Source organism: Aspergillus costaricaensis, assembly GCF_003184835.1.
Source record: "Aspergillus costaricaensis CBS 115574 unplaced genomic scaffold BO79scaffold_2, whole genome shotgun sequence".
NCBI classification, from domain to species: domain Eukaryota; kingdom Fungi; phylum Ascomycota; class Eurotiomycetes; order Eurotiales; family Aspergillaceae; genus Aspergillus; species Aspergillus costaricensis.
Genome location: NW_020291802.1, coordinates 1,885,133 through 1,898,902, shown reverse-complemented (window position 1 = coordinate 1,898,902; position 13,770 = coordinate 1,885,133). Strand labels below are relative to the sequence as shown.

The 13,770-nt window shown below is 51.7% G+C and overlaps 6 protein-coding genes across 6 annotated transcripts; 2 read left to right on the top strand and 4 right to left on the bottom strand.

The window, feature by feature from the left end:
* Nucleotides 1-78: 78 nt before the first annotated feature.
* On the bottom strand, nucleotides 79-1,907 carry BO79DRAFT_206729 (uncharacterized protein). Its single transcript, XM_025682035.1, has one exon. The coding sequence runs from the start codon at nucleotides 1,771-1,773 to the stop codon at nucleotides 379-381; it is 1,395 nt and encodes a 464-aa protein (XP_025544798.1). The 5' UTR covers nucleotides 1,774-1,907; the 3' UTR covers nucleotides 79-378.
* Nucleotides 1,908-4,189: 2,282 nt separating this feature from the next.
* Nucleotides 4,190-5,811, bottom strand: BO79DRAFT_284431 (DnaJ family domain-containing protein; the record flags this gene model as incomplete). Its single annotated transcript, XM_025688248.1, has 2 exons — nucleotides 4,190-5,374; nucleotides 5,434-5,811. 2 exons carry the CDS (start codon nucleotides 5,809-5,811, stop codon nucleotides 4,190-4,192), a joined length of 1,563 nt encoding a protein of 520 aa, XP_025544797.1.
* A 204-nt stretch (nucleotides 5,812-6,015) lies between these two features.
* On the top strand, nucleotides 6,016-6,913 carry BO79DRAFT_165065 (mitochondrial 37S ribosomal protein mS37). Its single transcript, XM_025679234.1, has 3 exons — nucleotides 6,016-6,221; nucleotides 6,297-6,376; nucleotides 6,483-6,913. The coding sequence occupies exons 1-3, from the start codon at nucleotides 6,095-6,097 to the stop codon at nucleotides 6,579-6,581; spliced, it is 306 nt and encodes a 101-aa protein (XP_025544796.1). The 5' UTR covers nucleotides 6,016-6,094; the 3' UTR covers nucleotides 6,582-6,913.
* A 132-nt stretch (nucleotides 6,914-7,045) lies between these two features.
* Nucleotides 7,046-8,751, bottom strand: BO79DRAFT_186819 (cytochrome P450; the record flags this gene model as incomplete). Its single annotated transcript, XM_025680498.1, has 3 exons — nucleotides 7,046-7,185; nucleotides 7,242-8,350; nucleotides 8,420-8,751. The coding sequence occupies 3 exons, from the start codon at nucleotides 8,749-8,751 to the stop codon at nucleotides 7,046-7,048; spliced, it is 1,581 nt and encodes a 526-aa protein (XP_025544795.1).
* A 914-nt stretch (nucleotides 8,752-9,665) lies between these two features.
* Nucleotides 9,666-11,551, top strand: BO79DRAFT_186816 (F-box/WD repeat-containing protein; the record flags this gene model as incomplete). The annotated part of the gene is made up of 2 exons (XM_025680497.1): nucleotides 9,666-10,741; nucleotides 10,792-11,551. The coding sequence occupies 2 exons, from the start codon at nucleotides 9,666-9,668 to the stop codon at nucleotides 11,549-11,551; spliced, it is 1,836 nt and encodes a 611-aa protein (XP_025544794.1).
* A 381-nt stretch (nucleotides 11,552-11,932) lies between these two features.
* BO79DRAFT_284427 (nucleolar and coiled-body phosphoprotein 1 family protein) lies at nucleotides 11,933-13,482 on the bottom strand. The gene is made up of 2 exons (XM_025688247.1): nucleotides 13,360-13,482; nucleotides 11,933-13,290 (listed from the first exon to the last, which is right to left on the bottom strand). The coding sequence occupies exons 1-2, from the start codon at nucleotides 13,417-13,419 to the stop codon at nucleotides 12,190-12,192; spliced, it is 1,161 nt and encodes a 386-aa protein (XP_025544793.1). The 5' UTR covers nucleotides 13,420-13,482; the 3' UTR covers nucleotides 11,933-12,189.
* Between the last annotated feature and the right edge of the window lie 288 nt (nucleotides 13,483-13,770).

Below are 13,770 nucleotides of genomic sequence, written 5' to 3'. Positions count from 1 at the left end.
GCGGCCACCATGACTTCTGCAATGCTGTGTTATAACTACTAGAACACGTATATGAAATTTGATGGGAACATGAGGCAGGGTATTTGTAATAACTGCCTGGGCTAATGTAACTAACTAATTTAACGGGCGAGCCGGCCAACTTTCTATCCTCTTCCCATTATGCAGGCAATTTGACCATTCAACTAATTATAACATGACCATTCAACATAAATCGAATAAATACTCGTATATTCATAAACCAAGCATAACCACATAGCACATAGCCAGACAAGCAGTATAATTCCCGGAACATCATCACCATATACCCCACTCACCCTAGTCATAAGAGAAAAGAATCACAGGAAGAACCCAATCAGAGAAAAAAATGAATAGAAGAAGCTAAAACCCCCACATATCCCCGTCATCCCTGACCAAATCATCCTCGTTCAAAACTTTCAACCCGCTCTCCTTCTCCGCCCTTCGTCTTTGCCTCTTCGTAATCATCGAGCTTGGCGTCAACGGCGTCACCGGCGTGAATGGCATGTACGGACTGTATGGCGTCGGCATGCCCGTCCTGGGCCCATTCAGCTGTTTCATCGGCCTCTCCAGCACCGTGAGTTTCGTGGCTGGCGCGCTCTGAAGTGGGTAGGCGTCACGGAAGGGTAGCGATGATGATGGACTGCGGCCGTGGTGGGTTGTGTTGCTCCCCGTGGGAGTGGTTAGGGTTAGGGGAGGAGGGACGGGCCCGCGGGGGGATCTTTCTTTGGCGCGGGGTGGCTCGAGACGGGGAGTCGGGAGGGGAGGAGGTTGGGTGTTGATTTGGGGAAGGAATGGTTGTTGCTGCTTTTGTGCAGTCATTGCAGGTGTTGCTACTGGGAGAGGAGGTGCAGGAGGTCGGGGTGGAGGATTGTAGTGTCTTGGGGTTAAGGGGGGTTGATCGGCCTGGTAGGATGGGGAGGCGACAGGGGAGGAGATCGAGAGTTTGCGGAGAGGGAAGGGTCGTGGAGAACGCAGTTTGCTGCTGTTGCTGCTTGATGATTGCTGCTGGTTCTGCGACTTGAGGTTGAACAGCGAAAGGGAGGAGATGCGGGATAGCCGGCCGCTGGACCGCGGGCTCAGTGGGGAGTTGTTGGAGGAGACATGAGAGGAGCGATCTGTGAATGGGTTCGTGGGGATGCTGTCTGGAGAGGGAATCTCTTTCTCTGCTGCTGCTTCTGCTACAGCTTCGTCTCCATCGGAGGAGTCCTGGTTGGCACCCCGAGCTGCGGCGGCAGCTTCTTTCTGTGCGTCATGCTCCATCACGGCGGCATAGAGCATCTCCAAGTCTTCCTGAGCGCGCTGGCGGTCAGTTGCTACGACAGATTCGTCGATCGTGGCGACGCTGGTGGTGGTCCCTGAGGCGTGGGAGCGAGAGCCCTTGCCGAGGCTACTCCAGGACCGGCTGAAGCTTCGAGGGCCCGGGCTGGGCAGGTTGACAGAGATCGGGGTGACGGGACTGGGGTCCATGCTGGGAGGTGGCTTCACAGGCTTCATCATCTCGACGTGAAGGGAGTAGTTGGAGGCGAGGACGGCTCGTCGCAGACGGCGGCCCACGAAGAGGAGCAGCGAAAGAAGTACAGCAACGAAGATCACGTATGCACCGACGATGCCTCCGATCTGGATGGCCAGGAGCGACTCGTCCACGGCTGGAGTGATGGGATAGCTGTTTCGACGGACAGGATTCAACTGCTCCTTGGATACTGAGCCAGCAGTAATGAGGCGGGGAAGGAGCGCAAAGAATAGCAGATAGGGCATTATTTGAGGCCGGGATGAAGCTTTGTGACTGCAGACAAGGTGACGATTAAGTAGCACCTGCAGACATATCGAATCTGGTCTGGAGGCTGCAAATCCTTGCGCAATGGAAGAGACATGATGGAGGAAAAGAGGGGAGGAGCGGTATATTGAGAGGCCTGGGGGAGTTGATGTGATGGTGTGAAGAGGTGATCTGCTGCGACGGCCGTCCCTCGTCGGTCGTTGGTCAATTTACGCGCCGGCCCTGCATGCACGGCACACCCCATCACATCGGGCGGTTGACTACTGGCAGTTTATGCTCGAATCAATCCCCGCTAATTTAGCGCTTTGTGACAGACGGTAGCGGCATGGATTGGATAGGGTTTGTCGGTGCCCGGGGCAAACAAGCACATATTCCCAGTATGCAGGTATCATTGTTGTCGAGTCACAGCTTGAATCAAGTCCGAGCCATTTCCGCTGACTATCTTGCCAGACAAACTGCTTTGAGAATGGATTCTAGCAAACCTAAAGGCCCATGCTAAATGCGAATAATCACCACTCGATGGTTGGTTGTCGGTTTGATCAGCCCGTGGACGCGCGAATTGCACCGGCAGCTTCATGTTGCTGACGAGATGTTCTCCACTGAGTAATTTCTGAAGTTGCTCTGACTGGTAACAAGGATATTACAGATCGTCACCATTGGTACTTTTGTGTTCTGTATTGAAGCCGAGTGGGCTACTGGTCTTGCGACATGTTGAACGCATGTTTCAGTAAACCAGATGTATAGTATGGGGCCACTATTGTATAGATGACCTCTTAAGAGCGCACTTCTAGTATGCTCTCAATCAGAGATTAAAGAGACACTTGTGAGAGATGATAGACCAAGAATGAAAACGAGGTAATCATCCTACCAAGAGTTCTGGAGACTGGTCTTGTGGTCGTGTCTCTCACTTTCTTTCTCCTCCCTCCCTTCGCACATCATCGCCCTTAAGGCCCGTGGACATTTTCTGTTCTCAATATAGGGCTCAGGTGATAGTGCAGAATGCAGAATGGAATGGCAGCTATTTAAGGCTCTGACTCTAGTATCGCCCGTTGAGCACGAGAGGCAATAGCTCACCATTTGTGGCTCTGGCCGATCATGTCCATCAGGACTGGGCGAGGTCAATTGACGGAAGCTATGGCGGTGATACATACACTCACATAGCCTATATCTATCGCTTCGATGTCCCAGAAACATTAGAAATAACGCAGCAGAGAACGCATAACCTTGAGAAGGTTAATCTCAGAAGCCTGCCATGGACAACTTCACTTGATTTAGAATAGCATCGTCATTCGCGTTAGTCCTACTTCTTCCCAGTTCCTATGCTCAGCTCATATCAGGAAGGCGCAACTGGCTGGCTACCTCCCATGGTGGCCAATCTACGTACGTTCGGTGCATATACATCTGCGACAGGGACAACATCTCCACCATTATGCCATCGCTCGATGCTCATTGCTGAAAAATAGCCACACACTCGATTTTATTCAATATTCATAATACCTAAAGAGCATACTATTCCAGCGCTAGTCAAAGAGTTCCTCACCATTCACCCAGCAACACAAGTACCGAGACCTACCTGCGCAGCATCATCCCCATCACTCATTCCGATATGGCCCAAGCAGCATGGCCCCAAGGCCATTTCAATGCCTCCTGGTCCGACTTCATAACACTATCAAACCGAAACACATCACTACTCAAGCGAGCGTTCGAACCCAACACCACAATCACAAAACGAGCACTGGACAACTCGGCGCGGAGAAGCACAAACGATGAGCTGGGCGCCGTACTACTAATGATATTCATCATGTTCTGCTACGCTAGCGCTTGGTATGGAATGAAGGTGTCTTTGCATCGGGTACTTCGCACACCAGACGGAATATCCCACTCGACGAGGGAAGACTGGTTTAGAGATGCTCTCCTCGTCTCAACAGTCGCACTCGTGTGCAGCTTTGCTTCCTGGCTACTGGGACTTTATCTTGTACATCACGCGATGCAGTCCTGGTGGTATGGTCAAATATTATTGGTACTGAGGATTCTCGAGACAGCGATTGATGTGTTGTTGGCGGTCGTCTGGATTTTTGGGTTGTACGCGGTGTGGCGCTTGAGGTACAGGTTAAGAAATTGGCGCCGTCACCGTTGAAAACTTAGGTTGGATGGAGTTGTTGACGATGATGCTGTGATGACATTTATAAGTAGCAGCAGTCTGGCAGTATGTGTCGATAGGGGGGCTTTGATGCTCGGTATTGGTTGAGATAGCGGGATATTGTTAGCTGGAATGGATAACGTCGCCGTTAGATAGATACCTTGTCTTTTGGCCATAGGAATCATTCATAGTATCTATTATGCAGGTAGTATCATACACAGCGCATCATCTTTATTATATACAAGGTCTCTGACTGTCTATTCGTTCTTCGAGAAAAGGTCCCGCCAGAATTCTTTGAACCCATAGCCCTTGGCCTGATCCTCCTCATATACACGCACCTTACTCGATGTGCTCAGAGACTCCAGAATGTTCGCCGCTTGAGGCCCCGAATTCCTTGGACGAGCGCGTTCAGTTGCACGCCGCTTGATTTCCTCCGCCAAGCTTGGAGCCACTTCCGCATAACATGCAGCTAGCTCACGCTCAAGGTTGAGGTATGGCTTCTGTGCCACTGGAGGAGCCTGAAGATTGTAAGTCCGAGTAAGTGCATTGAGATTCTTGATCGTCAGTTCAAGAAACGAACGCTCCGTGTTCATATATTGCGGATCACGCAGAGGCGTAACATAGGGCAAAGGCTCTTTATCCTCTTGTGGCTCTGTGACCGCACTGTCTGAGCTCTGCGTGGCTCCGTCTGAAGAGTCCAGCCCTCCAGCATCACTCGCTGTATCGCTCTCGCGGAACATCTTCTCTATCTTGGCCCTTTCTGCCAGTCGAGCCTCCGCTGCGGCATACGCATCTGCCCGTCTCATCTGCACATCCAGAGACCCTCCTTCGCTGGCGATCAGCCGGGCTGCATGTCGTCGCCACTCCGCTCTCAAGCGTGATCGGAACCGATCCACCTCCCTAGCTAGGTCCTGTTGTTTCTCGATCCATGGCGGCACGATCTCCTGCTTCTGAATCATCTTGTTCATGAAGTACTCGGTCGTATCGATGAACGGACTATTAGCTCGGTGATCCGTCTCCGTATTCACACCCTTGCCCCTTTTTATCCTGTTGAACTGACCGCGCGCCATCGCATCCTCGATCCGCTCGTTCGCAAGCGCCGATAACCCCTGCAGCGTGGCCGGCATAGGTCGTGCCCCGGGAGAGAAACGTTCCCGCATCTCTCGGCGCATAGCCTCGCGTTCGTCCTCGGAGATCCCCTCACTCTGGCTCAGAGAATATGTTGCCGTGCGCTCTCGGGCTTTCGCTAGACGCACGCCAGTGGAATCTTTGGGCTTCGGGCTAATTCGCATGTCAACCGGGTTTGGCTGGGGAATCTTGTATGGCGTGCGTATGCGTTTCTTGGAGTCGTCCAACATTCGTAGCGTGATGTCGTGGGTGGTTTCTGTTCCGGTCCATGCCTGAGCGCTCGCGATGTCTCGTGTGCCTTGGCCTGCGCTTGACTGGGACTTGTCAGTAACTGATTGTCATCAGAACTGTGATACGTATATAGCAAGCATACCGGCATATCAACGATAGAGTGCGCGGCCGCGTACTCATTCTTGAAAGCTGCCGCCGCCACCCTCTCCTCCAGCTGTTGCTTCAGCTCGTCCGAGAACCCCGCCTGTTGCATGTTTCTCTGCGCGGACCGACCTCCTTCCAGCATAGCCTGCTCTGTCATCTCCGACAGTCGCCGCGCCATAGCTCCCTGCTCCTCTTCTTTTTTCGACTCATCCTGTGACTTGGTATTCTCATGCTGCTCGCCCGGCTTTGAACCCGCCGCAGTTCGCCGCACGCTCCCAACAGAGAAGTATCTCGGTGAGGGTATAACCTGACGTCTCGGCGCATATACCGGAGCGGCCGTATTTGTGTAAAAAGCGCTCACATGCCTTCTGCTCATTTCTGTCTCCGATCAGCGTTCGAAACCAATCTTCCAATATAGTAAAAGCTGAAGAAGCAGAGGCAAACCAGGTTAGTTATCAGCGTGAACTCGCCGCGGTGATTACATCAGCCAGACAACTTCCGCGGCGGGCAAATCGCCGAAAAAGTCTTGGCACCTCCGAAGCCTTCAGTCAACTTTTGGTTTGTCCGCATCGTCACTCGGCTGCCGTTGTCGCTATCCCCCCCCCTCCCTTCCTTGTACCTTTTGTTTTTGAGAGAATTCAAAGATACCAATTGCAACCATGCCCGCGAAAGCTGTCTCTACCCGCCTTAACCCGGTCCGTCTGCAGTCCATCCCTCACCTGCGCGTCCGGCGTCCGAACACCAATGAGCCGAATACCTGCGTTGCGGTGATGTCGTCTATGCTGAGTGAGTTATGCAACATCTCCTAGGGAGATCGGTGTGGTTTAAAGCATATGGCTAATGTTATATGAATTCGATCAGGCTGCTGGGCATCCCAGGGCTACACTCACGAGGGATGCGCCGTTCTCGAACAACAATTGAGATCTTGCATGGATGCTCCTGTACGTTTCCCCCCACTTTCTATCACTCTCCTCCGGTGGAACTATCTCGATGCTGGATCATATATGGGTTCTGGACCGTGCTAATCATACCTTTTCCTCCAAATAGAAACCCAAGTCCCAGAAGCGCAACCCCATCAACTACCACCTCATGAGAATGTTCCCCAAGGTCGTCGGTCCCAAGAAGAAGGACGGTGTGTTGGGTTAAATTGCCAAACCATATATACACTACATTATTTGCGTGTGATTCTATACCTTATTTCGAGCGGTTGCATACGGGCATACGATTCACCTACTACCTACCGTCGTCGAACTCTCGCTCTTTGTCTTGTCTGGTCTGATATGATGGATGAGTAGACGGTGTGCTGGTATGGAAGTGAAGAATTTCTTCGCGGAAGGGGAGAGAGAAAATATCTTTTATTGTTTTGGAGTTTTGGGCTTGTAATATGCTACTACCTACCACATCAGTTTTGATTCTGTGTTGAGGGTAGGAGGGAGGGTTCTTTTTTGTATATTATTATGTGGATGTTGTATGTTATCAATCATTTTCGAGTTATTTTGGTCCGTATAATTCTCTGTAGATTTGACTACTGAGTTTGCAGAAGAATAGTGAAGAAGTACAGGAAATCATAAACAATATACTAGAATAGCTACCTGAAAGAAAACATAGAGCTAGGCAACAGACTCAAACTTCAAGACCAGCTTCTCCCCCCTCGGCTTAACCGTATACGCATCAATAGCCTCAATATCCTCATCGTCGATTATAGCCGTCGTATAATTGGTATAGATAGCCGCGACTACCAATTTCATCTCTGTAAAATGACTGGTCAGCTTCATCTCGTCAACCACTCCATGAAGGTATACATACCCTGCAAAGCCAAATTACTTCCCACACACATCCTCCCCCCACTACCAAACGCCCAAAACCAGCGTCTCCGTTCCTCCAACTCCTCCGACGAATTACAATCCTTCAGCCACCGCTTCGGCTGCCACGTCTCCGGCTCCGGAAAGACCTCCGGGTTGCGATGAAGCGAGTACGCCTGCGCACTGACCCGCGTGTTCCCGGGAATATCGCTATACCCGACTAGCGTGCATCCAGAGGACGGGGTGACTCGGGGCTGGATACCGGGGATTGGCGCATGCAGGCGTAGGGTCTCTGTTACGATGGCGTCGAGGAGGGGTAAAGAGTCGATGGATTTGGGGGTGGGGAGGTCTCGAGAGGATGATGGACGGGGGTACAGGATCTTAGGTTCTAGGGTGTGAAGCTCCTTGCGGAGAGAGGACTGGAGGTCCGGGTGCTTGGAGAGTTCCCAGAAGAGGTAGGTCAGGGCTACGGCGCTGGTTTCGTGGCCGGCTGTGAGGTGGTCGTAGAGTTCGCAGGCAATGTCGAAGCGTTGTTGCTCGATGAGCTTGGGGTAGGATGATGATTCTTTGGGCGGGAGTTGTTTGGATATGCTTTGTTTGAGTTGCTTGTAGACCATGGGTTCTGTGTTGAGCTGGGTCGAGGTGAGGCATTCGTCTGCTTTGTCGCAGAAGGATAGACCCCAGGCGTCGAGGACTTCGTTGGCTTCGTCGCACCATTTGGGGATTAAGCGAAGGCCGAGTCGCTTGGTCCATGATACGAGGTTGGGGACTTCTTGGTGATAGAATTCGAAGGGCTTCCTGCTTTGGTAAAGGCGGAGAGTCTTGCGGCGGAAAGCTTCGTCTTGAAGGAAGTTGGTCCCGTTGGCTAGGCCGTATAGGTAGGCGGAGACGAAGTCCATTGTGATGCCCTGGTCCAGGTCGTGCATTTCAATGGGCGAGCCTGAGGAGGCGGCATCCTGGATGATGGGGAGGAGGCGATCGAGCAGGATTGTCTCGGAGATGAGGTGGATATGGGGTGATGATTGCAAGAATGACTTGCTGTATATGTTGGACAGCATCCTTTTGCGGGTGGAGTGGGATTTGTTGTTTGTCATGGTGAACATGCTAACGGTTCTACCATTGTGCAGATTATACATGTCAGTAAAGTTAGTCGCATGCAGTCGCTGTAGGGGCTACGCTTACCCAAAAGAGCCAAAGACACGAGGGTACCATTCGTGTTTCTCATACCCACCCGTGTAGATAGACTTGATGCCCCCATCGACGCAGTTGACGGAGACTTCCGATGGTGCAAGCCGGACGATAGGTCCTAGTCTTTCATGTGCAGATTGAATGGTCCTGTTATTCTGTGCCCTATACCGTCTCCAGATAATCCATGCTGGAGAGATTGGAGCTGACCAGTGTGCATTGGGTATCTTGGACAATGGGGAGAGAAAGACGGGGTATATAATCAGTTTATAGGCCAGTATTAGGATACAAAAGCTGGTTGCCGCGAGAGTAACGGCAGAGACCGCCATGTTGCCTGGTGCTTCAGTATATAGATGTTTGAGCTGATGCACAAGTGGAAGATGTAATTCTCCTCAACGCCGAGCTGAAAAATTGCGAAATCCACAAGATGTCATATGAGCAACAAAGTAAGTTTCGGACAACTCCGCAAGCCCAATGCCTGGCGTACCGGGCAAATGGTCAATAAAGAGCTACTATAAATGAGCCACAAGATTAGGGTAGAGGTGTACGCCACGCAGAGAAGGAACAAGCACCAAAATACATGGAAGAGGCATACCGAAGCCCTGGATAGGCCCAGATATATAGCCGAAGAGCCTGAGTCACCGAATGATGGGGTAACATCGTCTATCTCCAGCTTCTCCAACTCCTCATGAAGATAATTGGCTTCCACCACTCAGAAAGTCTGGATTGCCGATAAGTACCAAAGGAAGAGCCGAGGAGCCGATAAGATAAGTACCGGATGACATAAGGCTCTCCAGCCACTGTTCCTCCACCATCCACATCAAATATTCTGTGCCATCTACCACAGCATAGCATCTTGAATTCATATTTGGGGTGTCAACTTTTCACTGGCCTATTCCCAGGCTTAGCGAACATATATGCAACAAAGAATGTTGATACACAGGTCACGTTGATGGCCTCACGCACTCTGCAGATTACCGCGGCGATAGATCGGACGGGGCGCACAATGTCTTGAATCGCCATGGCGAATCCTTCATGCCACCACCACCACCACCTTGCCTTTCCTAGAGCATTCCCTTGTTGTTGTTTAGATCACTAAATGTGTGAATCTTCCTCTACATTCTCGTGAATCTTAGCAACTCACTTAACTGACACGTGTGACGCCAGAGATTTTTACGTCATCCCTGTGAATCATCTACTTGAGCATATAAGACATTCTTAATCTGACATCCTGACCCTCAACATGCTTGCCCAGCTTCCTCCAGAAATTATACAGCTTATTGCAAGCTATTTGCCATCTGCCAGCGCGTTGGTAAACCTATCAATGACCTGTTGGCGTTTGCGACATGTTGTCGCTGCTCAAAACTGGCGCATATTTAGAACCTTTGTTGAGACCAAGTTCCCTGGAGTGGAAACTCCCGAAATTTGGAGAGAAGCAGCCCAGGCACTCACATCTCGGTCAAGAGCATTAGACAAACATGCAGTTGTCGGAAGATTCGTCGTACCAGCCGCAGAAGCAGTCAAGGTCGGATCCCATAGTTCCACACGAGGGGACAACCCTACTCATGGATATCGTCCTGCTCTGGACTCGTATGAAGTCTGGAATAGCCCTTCGTGGAATGATCGAAAGGAGGTGCTTGCATGGGGCGCGGCAGACGAATTAGTTCTGCGCATCACCGAACCTGGCCCCAATACGAAGGGGAAATGGGTTGTCTTCAACGATCTCGACGACATCAGCAGCCATGATGACATATGTGGTGTCCATCTTCTACGTCCTGAACACCCTTCCAAGGACCCCGAGACTGAACATATAGTCGTTGCGCGAGTGCGCGGAGAGCTTTTCCATCTCTCTATCGACCCTAATAGCGCGTCTCATGTATACAAGCAGCGGTTCTTGACCTCCGGACAAGGCATCGAGCGAACAGATATGAGTGACGGAGAGGACCCAGTCTTATCTGCCCACTTGAGCGACGGGTCGATATCTTTCTTCACTACCACTTCGGGAGAAGAGATAGTCCGGCCATTCGCTCGTCTCAATGCCGACACTGGCGACGATTCAAGCATAAGTTCTCGCCACACGTACCACAAGTTCCTTTCACCTACCCTCTTCGCAGTCGGCACAGGAAGCGCCCACGAAGCGGTGATTATCTCCACCATTACACCGCAAGGTCTATCACCCATTCGTGAGCTCGATGCGGAGTTAGTGGACTTCGAGCGAGTCAATCTCCATAGGTCCATCAGACCCAATGTCAACGCCATTTCTCCCCTAGATCCCACCGGCCAAGTCTTCCTCGCAGCCTGGGGCGATAGAGCCGTCAGGTACAATCACCTCTACTCCCATCATTTCACCCTTATGCTAACTCGCTCAGACTGCACGACCTCCGTTCAAACGACGAATACGAAAAGGTTTACCGTGATACCACAGACCAAAACCCCATATACTGCATCCACCCCTTCGGACACGACCGCTTCGTCGTCGGCTCCGGCGGTGACGCTCTAGTCAAGATCTTTGACCTGCGTATGCCAAAGAACGAAACATACAGCTACCACGATGCACGTCCTTCCCCAACCGTTCCCAACAACAGCGAACGAATCGTAAACAGCCTCTCAAACCTCTCCCTCACCCCCACCAACAATAGCATCACCTTTCCTCGCAAAGACATCTCCATCTTCCTCTCCGCCCACCCACCATCTAGCCGCACCCAAGGCCGTCGCCGCCACAACACCCGTTCCTACCGCGGCGCAATCTACAGCATGAGTTCGCCCTCCCCCTCTTCACCAACCATCTACACCGGTGTCGCGGACGGCGTCGTTCGCCTTGACTTCGCCTCTACGGATGATCTCCTCGGCCCTTGTCAGAACTGGTACCGGGAGCCACTCCTGCTCTCTACCGACGTAGGTCTCGACAGCACTGTTGCGCACACCCGTGCCGCGGATAAAGTTCTTGAGTTATCGGGCTACGAGCGCCCTGAGGATACCACATCTTCTATTACTCTGCGCAAGCAGCAGCCGTTTGGGTCCGTCGGGGTGGAGGATCGTCTTGCGGAGGAGGTTACGGGGTGGGATCGGAGGTGGGAGAGGTTGGAGAAGTCCGGGTCGTGGAGACGGGTTGATGATTTGGTTGAGTAGTTGGTGGTATGGAGAGGATGTTGGGTAAAACGTGAGAGGAAGGGACAATAGGGCTTGTCTATGGTGTAATGTGTGTACTGAATGTTGTTTACCGTTGTTGGGTTGTTTGGAGACGTTTCAAAAGGGGACTGGTTTAACTAGATCCGCGTGAGCTATGCATTTGGACTGGTTACGGGTCCTTCAGCTGGATTTGGGAACTGATTTAATGGCAGGATGCATGGATAAATTTGAGTTGAGCTTAGCAAAAGGGTATTAACGACCTGCCAGCATGTACGATTACTTCAAAGGCTAGGGTTAAAAGTGAAAAGCAAGGATATCTGAATACATGTTTATGACATCTCTAAAGATCTAGATGATGCAAGTAGATAGTACATACAGGTGAAGAAGCGTGAAGCAAAAAGCAAAAAGAAAAGCTGCAAGAAAAGCAATCCGACCGGGCTCCAGTAGCGCCTTGCTGTAGAAAATGATTCAATGACCCATCTAGGCTGCATATAGATCTATATGGATGGAATCATAAGCGAATAGAACTTTTTGAATACCCATTTTGTTTCGAGCATGTAAAAGCTGTAGGTATGCATGAGTGGCCCCCTATATTAAGAGGCAAGACTGGTCTCCATCTCTAAGATAGTATCGCGGATCTAGTCATCGAACTTGAAAGACTTGCCGCCCGAGATGTCGATGGGACCACCACGGTAAGAGCCGCGCTTCTTCTTGTTCTTCTCCTTGGTAAAGCCCTTGCCGCGGGTGACCGACAGATCCTGCCAGGCCTTCTCGGCGTAGGCGTAGGGAACGTAGTCGTTCGAGAGGTAGTGGTCAGTGGGACCCTCGCTCAGCTGCGCCAGAGGAGTGGGGCGAGCACCGGTGTGCTTCTTCTTCTGGGGGGCGTTGCCGGGAGCAGGGCTGGCGCTGCTAGATGCGGAAGTCTGGGCAGACTGGGACTGCTCTTTGGCGGCAGAGTCGGAGTTGCTGACGGTTCCAGTGGTGTCGGAGTCGGAGGAAGAAGACGAGGAAGAGCCGCTGGAGCTAGAGTCGGACGGAGGCAGAGGGGTCTTGGTAGCAGCCTTCAGGGCCTTCTTGTCGGCCTTCTTGTCGTCCTCGTCGGAGGAAGAGTCAGAGTCCGAATCAGACTCAGAAGAGGAGCTGGAGTCATCGCTAGAGGAGTCGGAGTCGGAGGACACTTCAGACTCGGAAGAGGAAGAGGAAGAGTCGGATTCAGAGTCAGAGGAGTCCGAGTCAGAAGACTCCTCCTTGGCGGAAGTCACCTTGGTCTTCTTCGACTTCGGGGCCTCATCAGACTCAGATTCGGAATCAGACTCGGAGGAGCTGGACTCGGCCTTGCGCTTGGTGCCCTGGGACTTGGCAGCAGGGGCAGCGGGCTTCTTCTTCTCATCCTCCTCATCGGAGTCGCTGTCACTGTCGCTGTCGGACTCGGACTTGTCGTTCATCTCGACATCAGAATCGCTGGACTCATCGGAGCTGCTATCACTGCTCTCGCTATCGCTCTCGCTTCCACTCTCACTCTCACTGTCGCTCTCGCTGTCCGAAGAGCTAGAACCGGAGGACTTCTCGGAGGACTTTTCCCAGGACTGGTAGAGTTCGAGCAGGGACGGCACGTTCTTCGCATCAGAGTCGATCGACTTGCTGGAGAGTTCTTTGGTGAAAGCGTCCTTGGTCTTGGACAGACCAGATTCGCTCAGGAAAGCGCTGATCGCGGCGACGAGTTGAGCGGGAGGAGCAGGCTGGTTGATTCATGAACTTGGTCAGTATTGCCTATCTATACAGTAAGAATGTCGGTCGGTTTGCCTTACAGTCTCCTTGCTCTTGGACACCTTGGCGGGCTTCGCCTGCTTGGATTTCTGACCGGCCATGATGATTGTCTGGCACAAACACTGCAAACTGTGAAAATGAAAAGATTGACTTGGATGTTTTCAAGTTTCCCTTTATCGGCGAGGCAGAAAAAAAAAAGGAAGGAAAAAACAGCACAAAGGCATCAAAGGCGGTCAGTCGGGCGCGGTCCGTGATTGCTCGGCTGACTTTTTACGTGGGGCTCACGTGATTATGGTTCCATGAGACAATACGGTCACGTGCCAGGCACTGGAGATTCTGGACCAAAGGCTGGATTGTATCTCTCAAGTATACTCATTGATAATGAAGTCAAAGTCGAGTCGATGTATTGACTCGCCGGGAGGGTAAATCCTGATGTGTTAACCTTCCATACG